We start from the raw sequence: 19,435 nt of genomic DNA, 5'->3' as shown, positions 1-19,435 counted from the left end.
CTTACAATGAAGGTAATGCTAAAAGTAATAAACAGCTCAAATCCTCCAGGTGAAGTTCAAGAACATATTAAACGTTAACAGTGGTTGCTAATATACTAATAGTCGTGGCAGTTCTTGGTTATGAATAAAAATCATACCTTTAAGGAAGTCGTGGAACTTTCTGATGCTATTGTAAGGGGAATGGAAATGAATGATAAACCTGACATTTAATATTTGGCAAACTTAAAGGGATTCAGTGAAGTGCTGCTTCAGTGAAGTCGTACTTAAACTATATTAAAACATGTAGGGATATGTTGACACTTTGTATGTGTGGCATAATAATTTTCCCAGCTCTGAGAAATACATTCTGATTATTTTTGTTGGTTTTGTTTTGTTTAAAACAAAGTATGAGTTCTGGCTTGAGTAGAATTCAGCATTTTTCACTTCTACCGCATTCCCCAGAAGGATGCTTAATTAATTCTGTCCATAAGATTAAAAGCTGATGGTGTGGGCAGATGTTCTCAAGGGTAAAGAGTAGAATAAGATTGTGTAGAAAGTGTGAAGGTGGTGAGAGAAATATTTTGCTTGCAGTTAAATTGCTCTTTACGCAAAGCTTTATTGGGAGGGAGGGAGAGCTCTCAGTCATTGAAGTTCTTGTGCTGAGTGATGTAATCTTAATGGGAGGAAAAGGACGGATTCTGACCTTATTTATTCAGGGCCCATTCTCTCTAAAAGTGTTGTTCTTGTTATACTTCAGTATTAATCTAAGTTTGACTCCAAATTGTGTTTTGCTTCTTAATTCTGTCTTTTTGGTGGTTTTTTCCCCACTCTAAGATAAGAAAATTGAGGATTTCTCTGCACAAAAAGGTACATGCATATTGAAATCTGGCTTCAGTTTTGAGTTCTTTTGATTGGTGCCTCATTAAAACCTTGTCCAAACTTGTGCTTATTTCTTGCTGCCGTGCTGCAAGGGAGGGGCTGACCTCTGATCTGCTGTGCTTTCCGGCAGCATTCCCAGGCATTCCCTTTTATACAAATGAATCCTAACTGTTGCAGCCTGTGGTCAGCTGCTGTAGCCTCCTCCTGCTGCTGATCTCTAGTGCTTAGCAGATCGTCCTTGAGCTCTGTGTCCTTTTCAGCACCGAGTTTTCCCGGATTCTAGTCTTGTTCAGAGGCCATAGCTGTGTGCAGCTTTGTTGGTGGGGAAATACCTCCCCTGTGTCTGAAACTCAAACTTCTGTATTCCCTTTGAGTCTCAGTCAGTCAGAGCCCTTCAGGGATCTTCTTGAAGTTCCTCCAGCCTTCTGTTTGTAGCCCCCGCTCTCCCCAGTGGAGGCTTTGTTCTAAATGGCTCAAATCTCCAGTTATTTTCCATTTCTAGTTAGACACCTCGGGTCTTTCCTGGGCAGAACTGTTGTCACCTGAATGTGTGTGTGTAGTGACTATGAATGAGTAGGAACTTGCCTTCAACGATCATCTTTTTCCTATGAGTACAAATGCTTGATAGTTCTGCCATTCAGGAAGAGCCTTTTCTCATCAATACAGAGAATGATGCCATCTATTACGGCGATATGCGAGTGTTCCTTAAGGCTATATCTCGATCAAGGCACTTAAGCAAATTAAAGCAAATTACCAAAGTGTACAGCATCAACATTCATAAGCTATAAAGCATATAATTGCCATTGGCTGGTAGTGTCTTTAGGAATAAATTTCCTTTAGTTAGCAGTGGTTTAATTTCCTTGGTTTACGGTGAGCAAAGGCCAACTTGCTCCTATGCTGGAAAATTTGTGGGGGAAATGAATGCATTTAAGTTAATATGCTTTGACTTCTCACCTTTACTCAAATGTTTTATAAACATTTAAATCATGAATGAACCCAACTGCTTCTTGAGCAGTTCTGCAAGGCTGTCTCATGTGTTTTCCTGCTTCTCTTGTTCACTTCTCTTGTTTCTTGGGTCATTGTTTTCAGTGCTGTGTTCACTGTTGGGTTACGTAGGATTACTGATAGAATCTGAATGAGGGTGCAAATGAAATTCTCCTAGCAGTCCTCTTCAATCCAGGTAGTAATGGATTATGTTGAACTACAATGGTGTTATAAACTGTGCTATGAAGATGGTGCCTTTTCCCGTGTGTACAACTCAAGATGTCTTGGATTTCATGTGAAAGGAGTAGTCAATCTGGGAAGCTCTAGAATGTTCATGAAGTCAATATTGTTCTTCACTTGCTATTGAAAAAAAGTTTCATCTTTTTCTTGTCTCTTTATTTTGGGGATAAGCCCAAGGGCAGTTGGTTTTGCTTTCATTTCTATGTAGAATGCATGAGGTCTTTCGGGTGAGAAGGCAATAGGGAATTGAATAGCAGCGGATTGCTAGATTTAAATCATGGTTGCTCCTTTCATATTTAACTTGCGTTTTCATTACACAATGAAACACCTATTCCTGCTACTTAAATTGATCAATACAAGCCTGCCATTTAAAATGTCTTCTCATTCGGCGATATGCATAGCTTAGGATTGAATTTCTTACCTAATTTCGCTGTGCTGTTCTGTGTAGCTATTTCCCTTGAAGCGTGGCTTGCCTTTGTTTCCTCTATTTTCTCCTTCGGTTTAATGGTAAGAGGGATGTACTTTTTAAGGCCTACCCAAGTGTCAGAATATCCACGTGTTAAGAATAACAGAGTAGCTACAAAGTATTTCTACTGTTTTCTGATGGTCTTCATTTGTTAGTTACTATGTTCTGCTGGACTTGTTGAACTCTGCACTGCTACATGGCAAACCATTGAAACCAGTCCATTTGGCTCGGTGTAATTCCATCTGATGCCAGAATCGGTCTGCAATACATGACCAATTCTGGGGCATCTAATATAGCTTGTCAGATGCTGTGCAACATCTTGAAAGAAAACTCAAACTCTAGTTGGGTATTTATCAGGAGCAGACAGATTTGTGTCATCTTTTCAGAACGCAGGCTTAAAAAAGCTCCGTTTAGGGAATTAATGTCCATATGTTTAAGGCTAGAACAGTTAGGCATTTTTCCCTGAGAGAAAATGTTGTTAGTGTGTTCTTGGGGCGTTTGGATGGAGAGAGATTATTATGGGATGCATTGGGGAGAGCGCTCCGTTCTTCATAGTGCATCTTAAAGAAGTCTCGTAGTTGCACAGGGTTACTGCATCTTTTTGTTATATTGTGAAAATGTTGAGCTGTGAAAAGGCATCTTCCTTCCTGGCAAAGAAAGAAAGTAGGGCAGCAAGAAAAGAAAGCTTTATTGTCCATTAGAAGAAGAATTCTGGTTTTGTTCGCTTCCCAAAAGCTCGGGACAAGCTGCTCTTGTCAGTCTGTAGCTGATACAAATGAAATGCCAAATTATTTAGCTGGCCTTGGTAGGAAACAGATTTTTTTTTTTCTGTGGCAACTCATCTCATTGTGGTAATTTTTCATTTTAAGTAACTGACAAAGCCAGTGTGAAATGTGTTCAGCAAATACTGGAAGCTATTTTTGCTTGGAAGTCTTTAAGTGTCACAGCAAAAAAATGGGAGCTATCTGCCACCTTGCATTATATATCTGGACTGGATAAGCAGGGTGAAGGCCAGCTCTTCACCCTCTTGGCATGCTTGAATCAGTCCTCTCAGCACGCAGGCACTGCCCAGCTCTGCAGTTTTTCTTAATTTGAAGCTGGGGCATGAATGCAGGAGTACTTCGCTAGTTTATGACCATGTGTATTGCTTTCTGGAATACCATTTCAAGTGGTGGGATTTTGAAGAACCAGCATTTTTAGTAGCTTTCTTGCTGAAAAACTGGAGCTTGTACTGAAAAATTGGGGAAAAAATGACTTGGCTCCTCAGAAGACAAAAAATATAAAAGAGCTGAGCAAGCTTTTCTCTTTTAAAAGTAAGTCAGTGCATTGTATTAATACCTCAGGCACAAATCTCTTGCAATTCCTGACAAATCACGAATTTCTAAGCAGTTGTAATTCATTTCAGTATAGCTGTAAATAATAGCTTTACAGTGGTGTGAATCCAAGTCCAAGGCAACATCATGATAAGGAATGGGGGAAAATGGCTTTATTCCAGGTCAGATATGTTTTACAGAAATATCTCCAATTTGTAGATATTTCTCTTATGGAACCAGAAGAGGTAACCAATTAATATTAGTCTGGTTGCCATAAGGAGTCCTGCACGCAACAAAAGTAATGTTTCTCAAAGACACTTGATTTATAGAATGCGTGCAGAGGATGCTACTTAAAGTGTGTGCTCACAGGTGTGAAGCCTTTTGATGAATAGGAGGAGGGGTAGGGAAGAAGTGTGATTGTGTACTTAAAGTTTTTCTATTCTCTGCTAGTGTGAAATTGGGACAATAAATCATTTGAGTTGTTTAACCTCTCCTATTAGGAAATGGTGTATGGGGGGAAAAAAGTGCTTGAGGGACTTGGTCTTTTCCCTTCTATTTTAATGAAATGGCAGCATTCTATTTTACTTAAGATCGGCATCTCCAGAATTATTGGGAGAAAACCGTCATTCCTTTTTTAACATTAATGAAATGGGATGTCTTAAGTTGTTTTCAATATCCATTTCTCAAAGGAAATAAAAATGGAGAAGGAAAACAATATGTTCTGTGGATGTAGCAAGCAGACTTGCTAGGAAAATAAAACAGTTGTGGTTATTGTTCTTTTAATCTAGATATCTGTGTTTACCATGTTGAGAATTAAGAAAACAGACAAATTTTTAGATTGTTATGGTTTAGCTGTTTTGCAGATTAACCGTATTGAATTTAGTGAAACAATAGGATGAATCACAGAATGGCTTAGGTTGAAAAGGACCACAATGATCATCAACCCCCCTGCTATGTGTAGGATCACCAACCACCAGACCAGGCTGCCCAGAGCCACATCCAACCTGGCCTTGAATGCCTCCAGAGATGGAGCATCTGCTTTTAAAAATCATTTCCTATTCGAAAGACTGTTTTCTCATGACATCAGGAGGGGCATTACTGTAAATACCTTCTGAGCAGAAGGTGCGTTTATACTTAGGAACCACGTAATTTAATAATTTTTGTTTTATTCCCCTTTCGATGTGCTTCGTGGTGCTAACAGCATAAGCTTTGCAATTCGAGGAACAGATGCGTAGTCCCCTCAGGTGTGTATATGATATTTAGTCTTATTTTAGAGTCTTAAGTAATGTGAAGAGCATACCTAAATTACAGTCTTGTTTCTTTAAATTGTTGTGACATCAAAATGTAATTCTTTTCCAAGTTAAAAGAGAATAAAATACAAAGCTTTAAATTATTCAAAGATGATATAACAGGAAATTGGTTATTCTCATGATGCGCAAGGCTGGATAGTTGAATTTCTTTGTTTACAAAAATCAGAGCCTACGTGGACTTTGGAGGAAAGCCTATAAAAAGGCTGGAATTTGCAGTAAGTGGCAGTACTAAATTTTGTTACATAAAAAATTTTAGGCTCAGTCACAGATGGCATTTTCCAGTGATTCATTTTGTTTTATGTCGCATCAACCTATATATTGTGGCACAACAGGCTTTAACTCTGACGTAGCTTTTCTTTATGTGCCAGATTCATGCTTGGCTCAGAGACGATGACAGTAGAGGTGAATGAAAGAAACTTACACTCTTTCTTAATGTTTTATTAGACCTGGTGTCATTGGAATGCTGGATATGTTAAATCTTTATTAAAGGCAGTGAGTTTGTTTTTTGTTTTCCTTGGTGACTTGTTTGGTATTCTATTAAAAAAAGAATTTCTTGCAGCAGTCAGTTTTTCTTGTTTTAAACCTTGGGCTCATTGTGATGTGGGAACACTTGGCCCTGCCCCAAGAAAGATGTTGTTGACTTCTCAAGAGTGGAGGAATACAGCGTTTTTGTGGCACAGACTTCTTAAAAAAAAAAAAAAAAAAGTGTAATATGACACAAAACTTTGTTAATATGTCAACAGGAAGAACTGGGAATACTTAACTTTTTTGAAGACTTCTTATATGCTGGCAAACACAACCATTTCCTCTGATCTGTTTGTCATCTTAGGAAATCTTGAACTTTTAAGGGTTTCACACTGTTCTCAGTTTTTTCATACTCTTTCTATTGAATCAGTTGCAAGACAAAATCAAACCTGTTATTCTCAGAACATTAGGGTGAGTAATGCTTCACACGCTTCACTTTCTGATGAGGTAAATGTGTAGAGGCTCTTCCATCATGCCCAAGCTAAGTTGCTGGGAGATCACAGTGAGTGGTTCATTGAATATTGATATTAAACAGCTAACACATCGGTTAATATTAGATAAAGCTTAAGTAGGCTAGAAGGAGGTGGATGAGATTGTCCTGATGAGCTTGTCTTCAGAGAAGTATTTTCATATTCCTCAGCATACTTTAGCCTTCAGTGAAGCGGAGTGTTTTTTCATTTGAAGAAGTCAACGTTGGTTCCATGTTGGTAGGCATTATAGGAAGACACCAGCCACTGCCACCTCCTCCTCCTTGCTCAGGCAAATGGTGTTGAAAAGACAGCAGCGGCAATTTTGTTAGCTCTGTACAAAAGCGTATTCTTAGGCATTCCCAAGTGAATGGAGCCCCTTGAGAACGTTTGCATCAACCATTTTGCATCAACCATTTCAGCAGTCTTGACTTCTCCACCCGGTACAGCGTCTGTGCACGACTTAAGCATTCAAATGGAAACCTTTGAGACTACGTAAAGCGGTAAGCTACGAGCGTTGCCTGTGCTGGAGGGACTTGTTTTGAGAGGAGTAATCCGGAGGTTACTATCTCAGTCAGAACGCTTTGACCACAGGCAGTGCTGGGAGAGCAGTGCGGGGCACGGCTCGTACCCTGTGGTTTGACTCATGCACTGGTTGGCTCGTGGAGTGAAACGCATCATTACTATCATCCAGTTAGTGTTATCATGAAAGCTGTCAGATTTAACTGCTGAGGAGAGCTCTTTTAACTGTTGCCATGGTAATATGAGAACGGCAACATGGTAGTTTTCATCTCTATCCCATGTTCAGCTGAATTCTTATGCAGTCGTTACACTGTGAGACGAAGGTACTACTTTGCACCGGGCCTGGCTTTCTTTCAAGTTAACTAGGGACAAAAGAGAAATGTAGCAAATGCCTTCTTTGGGGATGAAATGCAAGTCCAAGGGAAAACTGATCGAGTTCTCTGTACTTATGACTTGATTCCGTTGGCACTTCTGTATGTAAAACAGCCCCGTGCAGTTCCTGACCAGCTCTTCAAGCCATTGTGTCATTTATTGTAATTGCTTTGGCGCAGGGTGTAATAAGAAGCTTGTACTGCAAGCACAAGCTAGAAGTTTAGTCACAGGAACGAGTTGACTTTACGTTTTTGTTTTCTTCAGGAGGGGAGAAATGCAAACACTCATCACTAGAAGTTCAGACGATGCTTTCTAATTTGCCTTCACTTACAGAGCTTTTCTTTATGACTAAGCCTGCCCTATTTATATGGGGCGTGTAGACTTTTTAACCTGTGTGGTGCTGATCAGCTGCTGTGGTTTTTGCTTTATTCACATTAAAGAGCTTTTTTAACTGACCTGCTGCAAGGTTGCTCTCCCCAGCCCTCCCCCAGCTTCCTGCCCTGAAAAGCCTTTAAATTAATTCTTGCCTTTGGTACAAAGCAAAGAGGTTGTTCTCTGCTTCCTGACCTACATTTGCATGGTACAGCACTGCCTGGCTGGCGGCGCAGCTCCCTGCCTCCCTCCTCTCCCCGTGTTCCCCTTCTGAGTGGCCTGCGAAGCATAGCTGGACACGAGAGGCTGGAATGAAGGGGCTAGAGATGCCATCTGTAGTAGTACAGCAAATGCCATGTAAGACAGGGATGATCTCCAATCTGAAATTATTGGGGTCGGGAAGGGTAAGGCTCTACTCTACCCAAAATCCCATGTTGCTTTCTAAGTACAAAATCAGAAATGAAAAACGAAGATAATGCTTGTAAAATTCCATAGCTGCAGTTATCATAGTGTAAATAAATTGTCCAATGGTTACTTGTGTTATCTGACAGCATAAAGTAAGGACTGAAAAATGCATACTCAAAATGAAAAAAGATATAAAGAACTGTTGATACTTTAGCAAAGTAGTTACGAACCTGTTCTTGCTAATGGCTTGAATATAAAAAGTAGTAACTTTTGTATTAGCAGCATCTCTCTTTCATCTCCTCCTGGGAAGCTTTCACAAATGGCAGTGGTCATTCATTCTACAGAAAAGGTTGTACTTGTTTTGTTGTGTATTTTTTGCACTGTGTGACAGTGTAGATCTACGTGCGATGGGGTATTTTGTTACTGTATTGGGAAAATCAATAGGGATGGTGTTGGAGCTGTCTACAGCAATGGCTTCTAGGTTATTTCCCCATACTTAAACCATGCCTGATCTCGCTTTGACTTTGAGACATAACACACAATAATATGTTATGAGATTACTTTGTAAGGATGGCCTGAAACACATAGACTGCACTGCAGAGAGAGAGAGTTTGTAAATCACTGTTCTAGTCTGCTTGACCTGACAACCAGTCTGTCTTATTTTCCTAGATCACTGCTGTGATATAATGTTCTAGAAATTAACATTCATAATGTTTATGTAAATATTTTAATGGACACTGATCTTATTTCATTTCCTCAAAGCAACCACTGAGGCTTGGAAGCACCTTTACCTGTAGGTTTTTTTCCAAGTAGAATAGATCATGAACTTGATGTGTGAGAAATCCATCAGTGGTTGGGGATGGGATCAGCTTTCTTACTCCAGCAGCTGTACTTGTGCAATTTCCATGCTCAACTGTGATGTGGGATGATCTGCAAATAATTCAAGTTACTAATATAATTGGAGATCAACAATTCTGTTTTTGGTGGATGGTACTTGTGGAACTTTATTTTGGTTCTCTAATATGAATGCTTAAATCCTTTGTTGAAAGTTAAGCGTAGTAAAACTACTAAATTCATGTACTGACTTCATTCTCATGCTTCCTTTGACCAAAGTATTTCTTTGCCGTAATGACGGTGCTGATGACAGTGTATGTTTCCTTTAATAAATTTAGGGTCATGTTAGATCCTTTTGTATTTCTTTTCAAACTGAAACAAACATACAGAGAGCAAAAGACGTTTAAAGAGAGTATTACACAAATCTTGGTAACCAGACTGGTGTTATCCAATTTTTTTTTACTGCATTGCAGATACATTAAACTCAAATAGAAACTTTTATCCTATTGCTACTAACAATGCATTTTTAGTCCTGCCTTATGTTGGATAGGACGTGTGAAAACTTGTCAAAGGTTTTAATGACATCAATAATTGCACTGTTTTTAACATCAGCTGTTTTTGTGCTCTTCTACATTGGGCAAATAGCTTCAATGCAAGCTATGGAGTGGTAACAACACAAAGAATGGAAGAGAGATCTTTCATTCTGTAATTGCATATTTCACAATACACACTCTCCCCTCCCATTTCTGAAAGCTTCATAACAGACTGCAAGAAAACAATACTTGCACACAAGATTTAAGTAGCTGTTGACTGTTTAGATAATGGTTTGAGTATGTTATGTTTATAGATTATTTTCAAATGATTCCCAAGTACTAATTCAAAGTTCCAAAAATTGTCAGGCTCTTAAAAACATTACAGATGGCTTTTTTTTTTTAACTTGCAACTTCTTCTATTTTAAGTAGAAAGAAGTTCAGTGTGCTGAACTCATAGGTATTGTAACATAATTCCGCCAAACTCGGGCAGATTGGTATCGTGCATGAGCTCCAAAGTGGAGTACACCCGAGAGGTTGTTTGGCTGCCAAACTTCATAATTAAAGTGCCAAACTATTTAAGGTTTAGTTATTAACCTCTTGGACCGTACCCAGAAGCCAGTAACAGCATTTTGAACTAGCCAGAGTTGGGAAAGTCCAAGTAGAGTACATTATATTACATTCTAGCTTGAAAATGCTGAAGGCAGGGAATGGTGTTGAAGCCCCCTCCAGGAGGGAGGACTGTGTCCTTGGCCAGCATGACTCAAGGAGAGGCTGCTTGTGTGGCTGTACGTCGTATACAGCCAAATGCTCCTGGGTAGTAGCTGGCTTTCTTCAGTTGTCTAAAAATTGCTAGATTGCTTTAAGCTTGAATAACGATAGTTAATATGGGTATAGTTAATATTAAGGTGCTCAGTAATACCATTCATCTTTTCTTTACAAAGGAAAATGAACACCTTCTAGAACCTCTGTATTGTACATGGCATGAAAATTAGGGGAAATGAGGAAAAGTCAAGTAATGCTAATGCTAGCCAACTATTTCTTCCTCAGTAACTTTACCATTAATAAGTGAAATCTGAAGGACCATAAATATAATCAGTTTTATTAAATAATAAAAGTACATCAAATAATTGTGTTTTACCCAATTAAAAAGTACCGGTCAAACAAAACTAATCACAGTTCCATCATCTGCTGCTAAATCACAGGTGAGTGCTGCTTACTGTGACAAGTAGCAATAACCTGATTCCAATGCAATAGTGCTTTGCTGGAAAGTAAACTTGAAAAGTTCTGCTTGTTAAAAAATTTGGAAACCTGCAAGTAGATTTAACCTACTTCTCCCATCTTGTTTTCGGTGACAGATGTTGTAGTTTAAATTTTTAATTTGTCTTCCATTTTGTTCTTGCCCATAATTCTATCTGGAAATGACAGTGTTACGACTCAGTCTTCTTTAATATGACTTTAGTAAGGTAAAGTTGGGCTTAATTTCCTCTTGCAGTCCTATTTTAGCTTGGCTGATCCTTTTTCTGATAGGCAGCAAATAGTAAAAGAAACCAAGATTGAGTTGGTTTTCTCCTTCTTTCTACAAAATGGGACATTTTAGACTGTGGTGAAAGGCTTTTTTGCATTTCTTTTTAGCCTTTGAGCCGTCTTGAAGTTATGTAAGGAAATGAATAGCAGATTGAATGAATCTGCGTGTAGGTGCCAATGTTACTTGGCACCCAGACTGAGGGGCTTACCCTATGACTTATAGGGAATAACTTGGAGGAGAAACTAGACCTGAATTGAGAACACCTGCTGTGAGTTTCAGAAGGAGATGTGCAAAGTAGTGGTTTTCTGAGCTTTGTTTTCCTTTATTCTTTTTTCCCTCACCAAAAAAGCAACCTTGCTAAAAGTGGGCTTACTTTAAGCAAGTACTTCTGCATTGTTTTAGAGTTACTGTAATAGTGTCTTAATTTTAAATGTGATGCTGCTGAGTGTGTTGCGTTCCTAAGAAGTGTGGGGTAAATTGCATGTGGTGTTTGAAGGTAAAATTCATCTCCCCTTTGTGTATTTCTTTTGCTTCTTGTTTTTTGTTTTACTTAGAGCAATCCTTGACAAGAAATCGTTACGTTTAAAAGAGCAAGAGCTATGAATGCATTGTCTTAAAAATAAGATTTGTGTGGAAAATATGCTCAATTAGATTTTATTGGCACATAAGTCAGCAATTGTACCACTGAAGTGTGCATGCTTATTATTGCACGTTAACACAAAAAAATTGTTATATCTCCATTTTTTTCCCTCAAATTTGCTGGGCAAACCTTTTGGTTATGGTTTCATAATATCAGTGTTATCAAGAACTATTCTTTTTTTTTTTAAATTAAAAAAATAATTTTCAGACTCCACTATGTGATGGGCATCAACTGAAGGCTGTCCCATTAAGCTCATCCATTTTCACTGTACATGCGTTCAGCAATATTTACAAATTGCACATGGAATACATTTGACAGAGGGAATGTTGTCCTTCTAGTGCAGTTTACGATGGCGATACCTGCTTGCTTTTTCTTTTGCTGCATTGGCACAGGCATTGTGCTTATTCTGTTGTAAGTGGTTCCAGTATTTGATCAGTTCGCTAGGTTGGAACTGATGGGAGGTAATTAGGTGGCTGTATTTACAGCTGGAGTAAGAAACTCGCCAGTGATTGAAGACAAATTCGTTGGGTGGGGGCATGGGGTCAATTCGCAGCTTGGCAAGGCAGATCCCCACGTATACATCCTCTAAATGTAAACGTCTGATGCCTAAGGAGACTTTAAAGATTTTTTCTGCTAAATCTCCAGAAAAAACATAACCAGTTCCAGAGCAGAATACAGGGTAACGTTCACTTGGATACAAATCGGGTGGCATATACCACTTGCTATCCTTGTTCCTGTTAGGTGCGTAACCTCTCATTAAATATCCTGTAAAATATTTGTGCCTAGGAGGAAGCTCTGGCTTCAGAAGCTTGTGTATTAAATACTCTGTATTGACAAACATATCGCTGTCAGTTTTCATAACGTAAGGAACGCTTGGACAATGAGACGCAACCCAGTTCATTCCCATCAGTGTTTTAATGGTTAAATTATAATAGGTATCCAAGTATTCCTGTTGGACGATGTCGTGGTACTGTCTGCTTTCCTCCTGTATGGTACGTTGGAGGTACCCGTTTGTCTTGGTACTTAGCCCCAGCAAGAAGATGCGAACGATTTGGATGCCAGGCGTTAGGCTTTCATTACCCCAGGTTTGTCGAATGGCCTGTCTGGCTTCCACTTGGCCTGGCTCTGCAGCTATGAGCAAAATCAGGAAAGGGACCTTTTCCTGGCATTTTTCAGGCTCGTTGATGATGTATTTGAAATGATACGAGATTGGATGCCCAGTGCCTTTCTCATTATAGATACTTCCATTAGCGCTGAGGGTGTTTTCCAAGCCAGTTACTCCTTGAGGCGACAGGTCAGTGTTGTTGGGGTTGGTGACTATTTGAGGCCTGAGGGTCTGAGGTACGGCATCTTTCCACGTGTTCCGTAGGGAGCTGTGGTTCATCTCGCTTTTTGTAGATCTAAATCCTCGGATTGTGTAAGTCATGGGATTTTCTCTAAAGCCCGCCCTGCCTGGCAGCCAGTCGTGATGGTTAAAAAAGAGAAACACGGCAAAAAGAAATACGAGAGAGATCAGACCAATAAGGTGGGTGCGAAATAGAGACCTTTTGGTATTCCAGGTCATCTTTGCGAGGCAGCAGTGTCGTCTTCTCCACTGAAGCATGTTGTAAGAATCCAATGGCGGGGTGTGAGACAATGGCCAAGCAAAATGCTGTTTGCTTCCTTTCCAAATCCACTGCTATTCTTTGGTACTCATTTTCTTTTGTTCATGTCGAGGAATTCTCTGCAAATGGCTCTCTGGAAGGGTTCAAAGAGAAAACCAAACACATTTTTTATTTTACCTGCTCATAATACGAGGCAACAATGAGAAAGTAGATAAAATAGATAAAATTGAGCTTTTTGGGGGGGGGGGGGGGGAGAAAACAACCTGTGATAGTATAAAGAAGGTCTGATTTTTCTAAAAGCCAGCCTTGTTTTACAATTGAAATTACTTGCTTTGTTAGGTTTTAAAAATGCATATGTCCATGATAGAAGTTCTGGAAAGCATCTTGGATACCAAAGATAAAACGTGTAAAAAAAAAAATGATGATGCTAGCTGGGAAAGTGTAAAGTAGTCTTAAGTAGCGTCATATCTACTGACTATGAAATCCTTGTGCAGTGCTTGAGAAGGACTGAATGAAAAGAGCTCAACAGCAGCTGGAAAGTTTATTGGCATGAATTAGAATTGATTTGATGTGCAGTGGGTAGTATGGCTCAGTTTAAAACTCCTTCAGTAAAATGGTCGTGTGTTGGTGGTGGGACAGACGGTGCAAGGTTGATGATGGCAGAGTTCTGTTAGTCACAGTACGCTGCCTGCCGTGTCTTCACCAGCCCTGACTGTGTTCAGAAAGTCAATGAGAAAGTGCACCTGTCAAAATTAATTTTCAGGGTCCAGTAACCTCTCTGCACAGTGCTTAGATGGTAACACACGATAACAATTTTAGTCACCTTTCAGGCACCTTTAACCCCTCTGCTCTGCAATGAAGGAGTATTGAATATTTGGCTTCTATACCAGGCTGGCATGCAGTTGATTTACTGTTAAGCTGTTGAGTTTTAGTGGATAGAGATCTTAGGTAAACAGTGACATCAACGTGAAGCAAAGCTGCACAGCAGTAAGTTACTTTCTGGCAAGCTGTGTGATGAACGTGATTTTTGGTTTTTGTTTCCTCTGAGAATTTAAATGTAACTACTACACTTCTATTATCATGCAGAAATGTGAAGTAGTGCCAAAGCAGTCTGTGGTTCATTTTCCTCCTAAATTTTTTTCATATCTGAGAGCAGAGTCAATATGGCAGCTTCATGATGCTGCATATTAAAAGCTGATCACATCGTCTCGTAAATGAACCTCTCACTGCACAGTAGCAATTCGTTTGTGATTTTCAATTTGCTCTAATTTATTTCTGGGCCCTGGGGTTTTGTATAGGGAAAAAAGGATGACAGCTGAACAAGGCTTCCACAGAAAATGCTATTTTTAATATAAATGTGTAATTTCTTAATTACTTCTCTATCTTTTAAAACCAATATTTGAATTAATTTCCGCATTTAAAAACTAAGTAACACGTTATATGGAGAAATTACACGATTTTGCACAGTAAGGAAGTAATTTATGAAGAGATGGCTGTTGAATAATATATTACTGTGTGTGACTAACACTCAGTTTGCCCGGTTAACGCAGAGGAAAACTGAGATTCAGAAAGGATGAGGACAGATGCGTAACTAAACTTCGTGTTGGTTACTGTGTGAGTTGATATATCAACAGAATAACCTATATGCAGAAGGCATGACTCAATGTTTAGAAGCAAGGGGGAAGTACTGCTGCAGCTACTGAGTTGAGACTGTAGTTTGTCTATCTTATTAACCTCCACCAGGAGGAGCAAGTAAGTGGGGATTTTAACGGGCTGCTAACCAGAAACGTTATCTAAAACGGCAACAATGCTCCTTACTTCTTCCTGGAAGGGCAAAATATTTGCCTAGTGATACAGTGAACTCTTCCCTGTTGTGCTGTTACGCAGTGTTGATGAATTGTGTTCTGAAAGCATTTGGGATGGTATTTTTTTTTTCTGAGCTGTCTTTCTTAAACATTATTTTCCAGCCTTCAGATGTTAAGCCTGTATCTGAAGTACGCTGCCTGAGAATTAGGCTCTGATTCCACACTATTCTCATTATGTTTCTCGGCTCAGAAATTACACCTTAAGTAAAAAGGAAATAAGCCCACGATGGGGAAGATGTGTGTTTATCCGACCGCTCGCACCTTCTTTTACATGCTTAGGAAATAAAAGCCTGCTCTCCAAACATAATTCTTAGTTTCCCTGCAGCGTGCAGTGTTATAAATGAGTGCTCAGCTATTTGGGATGAATATCGCCGCATGAGCAAACATAAATGTCACTTCAAAGGATATCCTAGATCTCAGGGAAGCTAATTGTTCAATACCGGTTTGGGAGGCAGCAGTGGGAATATGTGATTAATTGCCATTCCGTTCCATGTGCGTGCAGCTCAGGAAGAAGTGAAAACAAGAATTTCATGAGGAGATGAATGCAGGGCAACAGCTGTAATTCAGAATCAACTTTGCCTCGCTGAATTATGCTATGCCACTTTTAAAACTTCAGTCATTAGATACAAATACTTCGGCAGATCTGCACTCAGCCACTTAGAATGTTTAATTGATGCAGAGTGTTCTTGTGCCCCCAGTTTCACACAGGAGCAGGGAGAATCTTGATATAGGAACATGTGTGTAAACTGCAAACTGCTTGCAGGCGCTGCCTTTCTATGTTGCACAGAGAAACTGCCCCCAGAATGGGGTTGTAGTGGCTGAAGTGTTCTGTGATTTCATTAGACTGCACATTCACGTAGTGCATATTAAATTTCTTACAACCTTAGTCTCATCTCTCATCATAAAGACTTATTTTTTAGAGAGAGTCCTCTCTCGCTTGCATGTTTGCTTGATCTTTCAAGGAGGGAGTTTCCTGGAAAATCTCAGATCCCTGTTTGCCCCTTCAGAAGGCCCTATATGGATAAAGGAAGGACCCACATCTGTTTCTTAGCTTCATAAAGCTTATAGCTGGAAGAAAAACCCCAAGTAAAGTTGTCTATTGGTTTCTTTGTAACTCAGTTGTAAAACATCTCAAAATATACGCTGGATAGTAAGCATTTGAAACGCAGCAATGGCAGCAAAACAGAAAGCAAATAACTAACTATAGCCCAAGGTCTCTGTGCAGTCACCTTGTGCTCTGAAAGCACGTTGCTGCGTACAGCTGTGCCTTTTGAAGATATGACTTAGGATGGCTCTTGAATTTTGGCACTTGGCTGTGCAGTCTCTTATGTATGATCCAATGCCAAATATATTCACTGTGAATGCCTCTTGAGTTTTTATTTGTGGTCTGTGCTCTACTGGTGTCGTACTTTCGCTTCTGCTCTATAATTACAACTTTGCAGTCTGAAGCATTCGACTCCCTATTTACACGTTCTGCATTCTCATATTTTGATTTGTGGGCAAACCCTTTAATTAGAGGGAAGAGTTCAAAAGGAGCCCTGAGCCGGTGTTCTGATGAAGAGCAGCAGCTGTGCTTTAGGCCTCGCTGAGTCGTGCCCTGGTTCACTCCAACTGCACTCGTCTTGTGCTCAAAACAGGCAATAATCAAGATAAGCTCTGATGTTTGGGTTTTAAAATGTCAGACAGGAGAGTGGCACTGCTGGTAGGCACTGCTGGTAGGCACACTGCTCTGGGAGTGCTGCCGGAAGGCAGGGTCTTTTTTTGTTTTAAAACTCCTGGAGAGGCTTTAAAAGTGATGTGAGCCGGGTGAGTGCCTTGCACTGAGTAAACACAGCTATGTTGACAGATTAATGATTTATTACAGCTTATTGGTGAGTTCTGCAGAGAAGCATTTTCATCCCATAGCGTATTAAATTGCTATACGTTTAGAATCTTACGTTTGCACTGTCAATAGTGAGCTGTTTTCTGGCTTGTTTGCCACAATTGATGAAGTATTTAAATTAAAACAATATGTAGAAATGAATGGCAATTAGTCTGAGTGCCATTTTGCAATCCAAGTTAAACAGTCAGTGTTTTCATATTAAACAGAGATCGTAATGATGGCATGAGGTAATTTACGTGCTCACCATTTTGAGTGCACAGTGTGTGAAGGTTTCCTTTTGGGATGTCAGCGGAGCCTGATGTTACTTGTAAAATGTGGTGCCTGATTGCGCTGCTGATGGCTTAGATCATGTCCAATCTTTTGCACTCTCCCAAGTTATGCTCGGTCAGTATTAGCCTGATGACATTTTGCTGTGTTTCGGGGTGAGGGGGGGGAAGCAAGTGTGAGAAAGGTCTGAAGGTACTCCTTAGATAATGTAATTTGACTGCACGGTCTGTTTTGATGGTTCAGTGCTCTCAGTGTGTGTCGTATCATGGCCATTTTATCAGTGCTTTAAGATTACTTCCGATAAGGATTAATTCTGACCTAGTTTGAGAGGATTTCTAACTGGTTTTTTTTTTTCTAAATTGGAGGGGTTTAAGTTTTTAATTTCTCAGTTAAATGCAATCATTACAGCAGCCCCGTTATCCCTTTAATCCCTCCTGCACCCACAGCAGGCTGTAAGCAGTGCATTAAATGTGTATGGCAGTGACATTGTTCTGCACGGTGAAAGGAAAACCTGCTGGAATTTTTTCCGCTGCTCACAGACACCTTATCTCTGGGCTCTGCAAATTAGGAATGATCATTATCTGTAATGGCTGAAAGGTAACAGACAATTGAATGAATATCACACACAAGGATTTGACATACCTTCCCTGGTCAGGCCATTTATGGTGCGAGGATTATACCCACAGAAAATAGTTTTGGCACGCCATCACTTCAGCAAAAAAGATGCTATCGAACATGCGCACATCCCCCAACAGTCTGCTTCCTGCGATTGCTTTTCACAGTATCCAATCTGTCCATCTGTCGGCTCGTTGCTGCGTTACCTTCCTCGCTCATAAGTGTTGTCCTTGTCTTGGGGCTTTTTGTTCATCCTTCAAACAAAAGGACGGTAGTTCTGGTTCGTGCTCCGGCAGTCGGGGCTGTCTGGCGTTCCCAGCCGATAGATTGGAGCTTTTACATCTGGTGTTTCCCTTGTCGGACAATGCAGTGCTGTGTTCTCCTCTCCCCTGTATCCATATTTCTAACGGTAATGTTAGCAGTGAGTGCTAGCACGTAGTGGTTCAGTTGCCTCTAGTAATAGGATTTGCCTCTCTTCCCTCCTTCATTGTTGCTAGGCAGTAGTAGAAATGGTTTCGAGCTGTTTTAACTGAGGATTCTGGTCTATTAAATCCATTCCGTAGTCCTTCGGCTGCTGCACAGGCAGGCAGCAGTTTAAATGTGGGCTTTGACAGATGCTGTCTTCTGACAGAGCAGAATTTAACGTCACTGCTTGGCTGAATCCCACGTGATTGTTTGCATTCATTTTGACTAAATCCAAAGGCAGCCAGAAACCTTTACAGGCTCTTCCTCCTATTTGATAAATGATACATATTCAGCACGAGCACGATGATAGGTGAATAGTATAAAAATTGTATGATGATTAAATGAATGATTGAGGGTTTTTTCCAATTGTTTTCACTTTTCCTTGACACCGTAACTTATGATTCTCTGGGGGATTTTTAATGCGAGATGTTCTATTTCGGTATTCCAAAGGCTGTTCTGCTTTGCGAAGGAATTAGAAGCATTTAAACACCACAGCTTGATTTAACCCATTTGGTGCTCTCAGTAGAATTTTCTTTTGTGCTTTTATGGTGAGGAAAATGTATATTTCTTTGCTCGTACTCGCTTTACACGTTTCATATTTTTAACCTATAAAAGCTGCTTTTTGTAACCTTGGGTTAGTCAGCTCAGTTGGAAGGCACTCATGTGTAAACTATTAAGCTTGATTTCAATTATTGATGGATCAGAAAGCGTCTTTCTTACCTTACAGGCATATCTATAGTATAGAATTTTTCTCCTCCTTGCAAATTTGGGTTCCTGTCACTTCTGTCCTGTCAGTAACTGGCCCTTCTGTGCTGAAACACCTCATTATATTTACTGTATGCTTTAAAAAAGTCTCTCGGTAGGGGATGCTGAAGATGGCAAGCTAGCAGCATTCCTACCCAAGTGTTTGTCCATCCTTTTTTGAGAAGAGAATGAATTCAGTGCTTCCGAGTGATTTGGTTGGTTTGTTTGTTTGTTTAGCCAAAGGATTAAAAAAAAAAAAACAACCACAATGGGTTTATCATATGGTATCTCTGGTTGGACTGGGGAGGTGCTTCCTTGGCTAGCGCATAATGATTCTCCAGACAGTCACTGTGTTCTACTATTCGAGATGTATATTCTGGTAATTAACTAGAAACAAAATCAGACTTATATTCCCTTAAATCACCTATGCATACTTACTTTCTCTGTTAATTTAGTCTTGTCATTAGGACAGGAAATGCATACATTAAATACACTTTCTGCAAATCCTATCATCTTACCTGGGACCGTTTTAGCAACGTGGCCGTATTCCCCAAATATGTAATGCAAATAAAACATGCATATCAATAAGGGCTTTAATCTCCTCCATTCTAGAAATCTTTCATTTCA

General features: G+C 39.8%; 2 protein-coding genes across 2 annotated transcripts in view; one reads left to right on the top strand and one right to left on the bottom strand.

The window, feature by feature from the left end:
* The window catches only part of CDC73 (cell division cycle 73), a 94,409-nt gene that overhangs the window by 40,512 nt on the left and 34,462 nt on the right, over positions 1-19,435 (top strand). The window lies entirely within an intron of this gene.
* B3GALT2 (beta-1,3-galactosyltransferase 2) lies at positions 9,111-18,211 on the bottom strand. The gene is made up of 2 exons (XM_001231893.7): positions 17,627-18,211; positions 9,111-13,103 (listed from the first exon to the last, which is right to left on the bottom strand). The coding sequence occupies exon 2, from the start codon at positions 12,967-12,969 to the stop codon at positions 11,701-11,703; it is 1,269 nt and encodes a 422-aa protein (XP_001231894.2). The 5' UTR covers positions 12,970-13,103; positions 17,627-18,211; the 3' UTR covers positions 9,111-11,700.

This window comes from Gallus gallus, chromosome 8, assembly GCF_016699485.2.
Source record: "Gallus gallus isolate bGalGal1 chromosome 8, bGalGal1.mat.broiler.GRCg7b, whole genome shotgun sequence".
Taxonomy (NCBI): domain Eukaryota; kingdom Metazoa; phylum Chordata; class Aves; order Galliformes; family Phasianidae; genus Gallus; species Gallus gallus.
The sequence above is the reverse complement of the archived record's forward strand: the minus strand, read 5'-3'. Positions and strand labels throughout refer to the sequence as shown.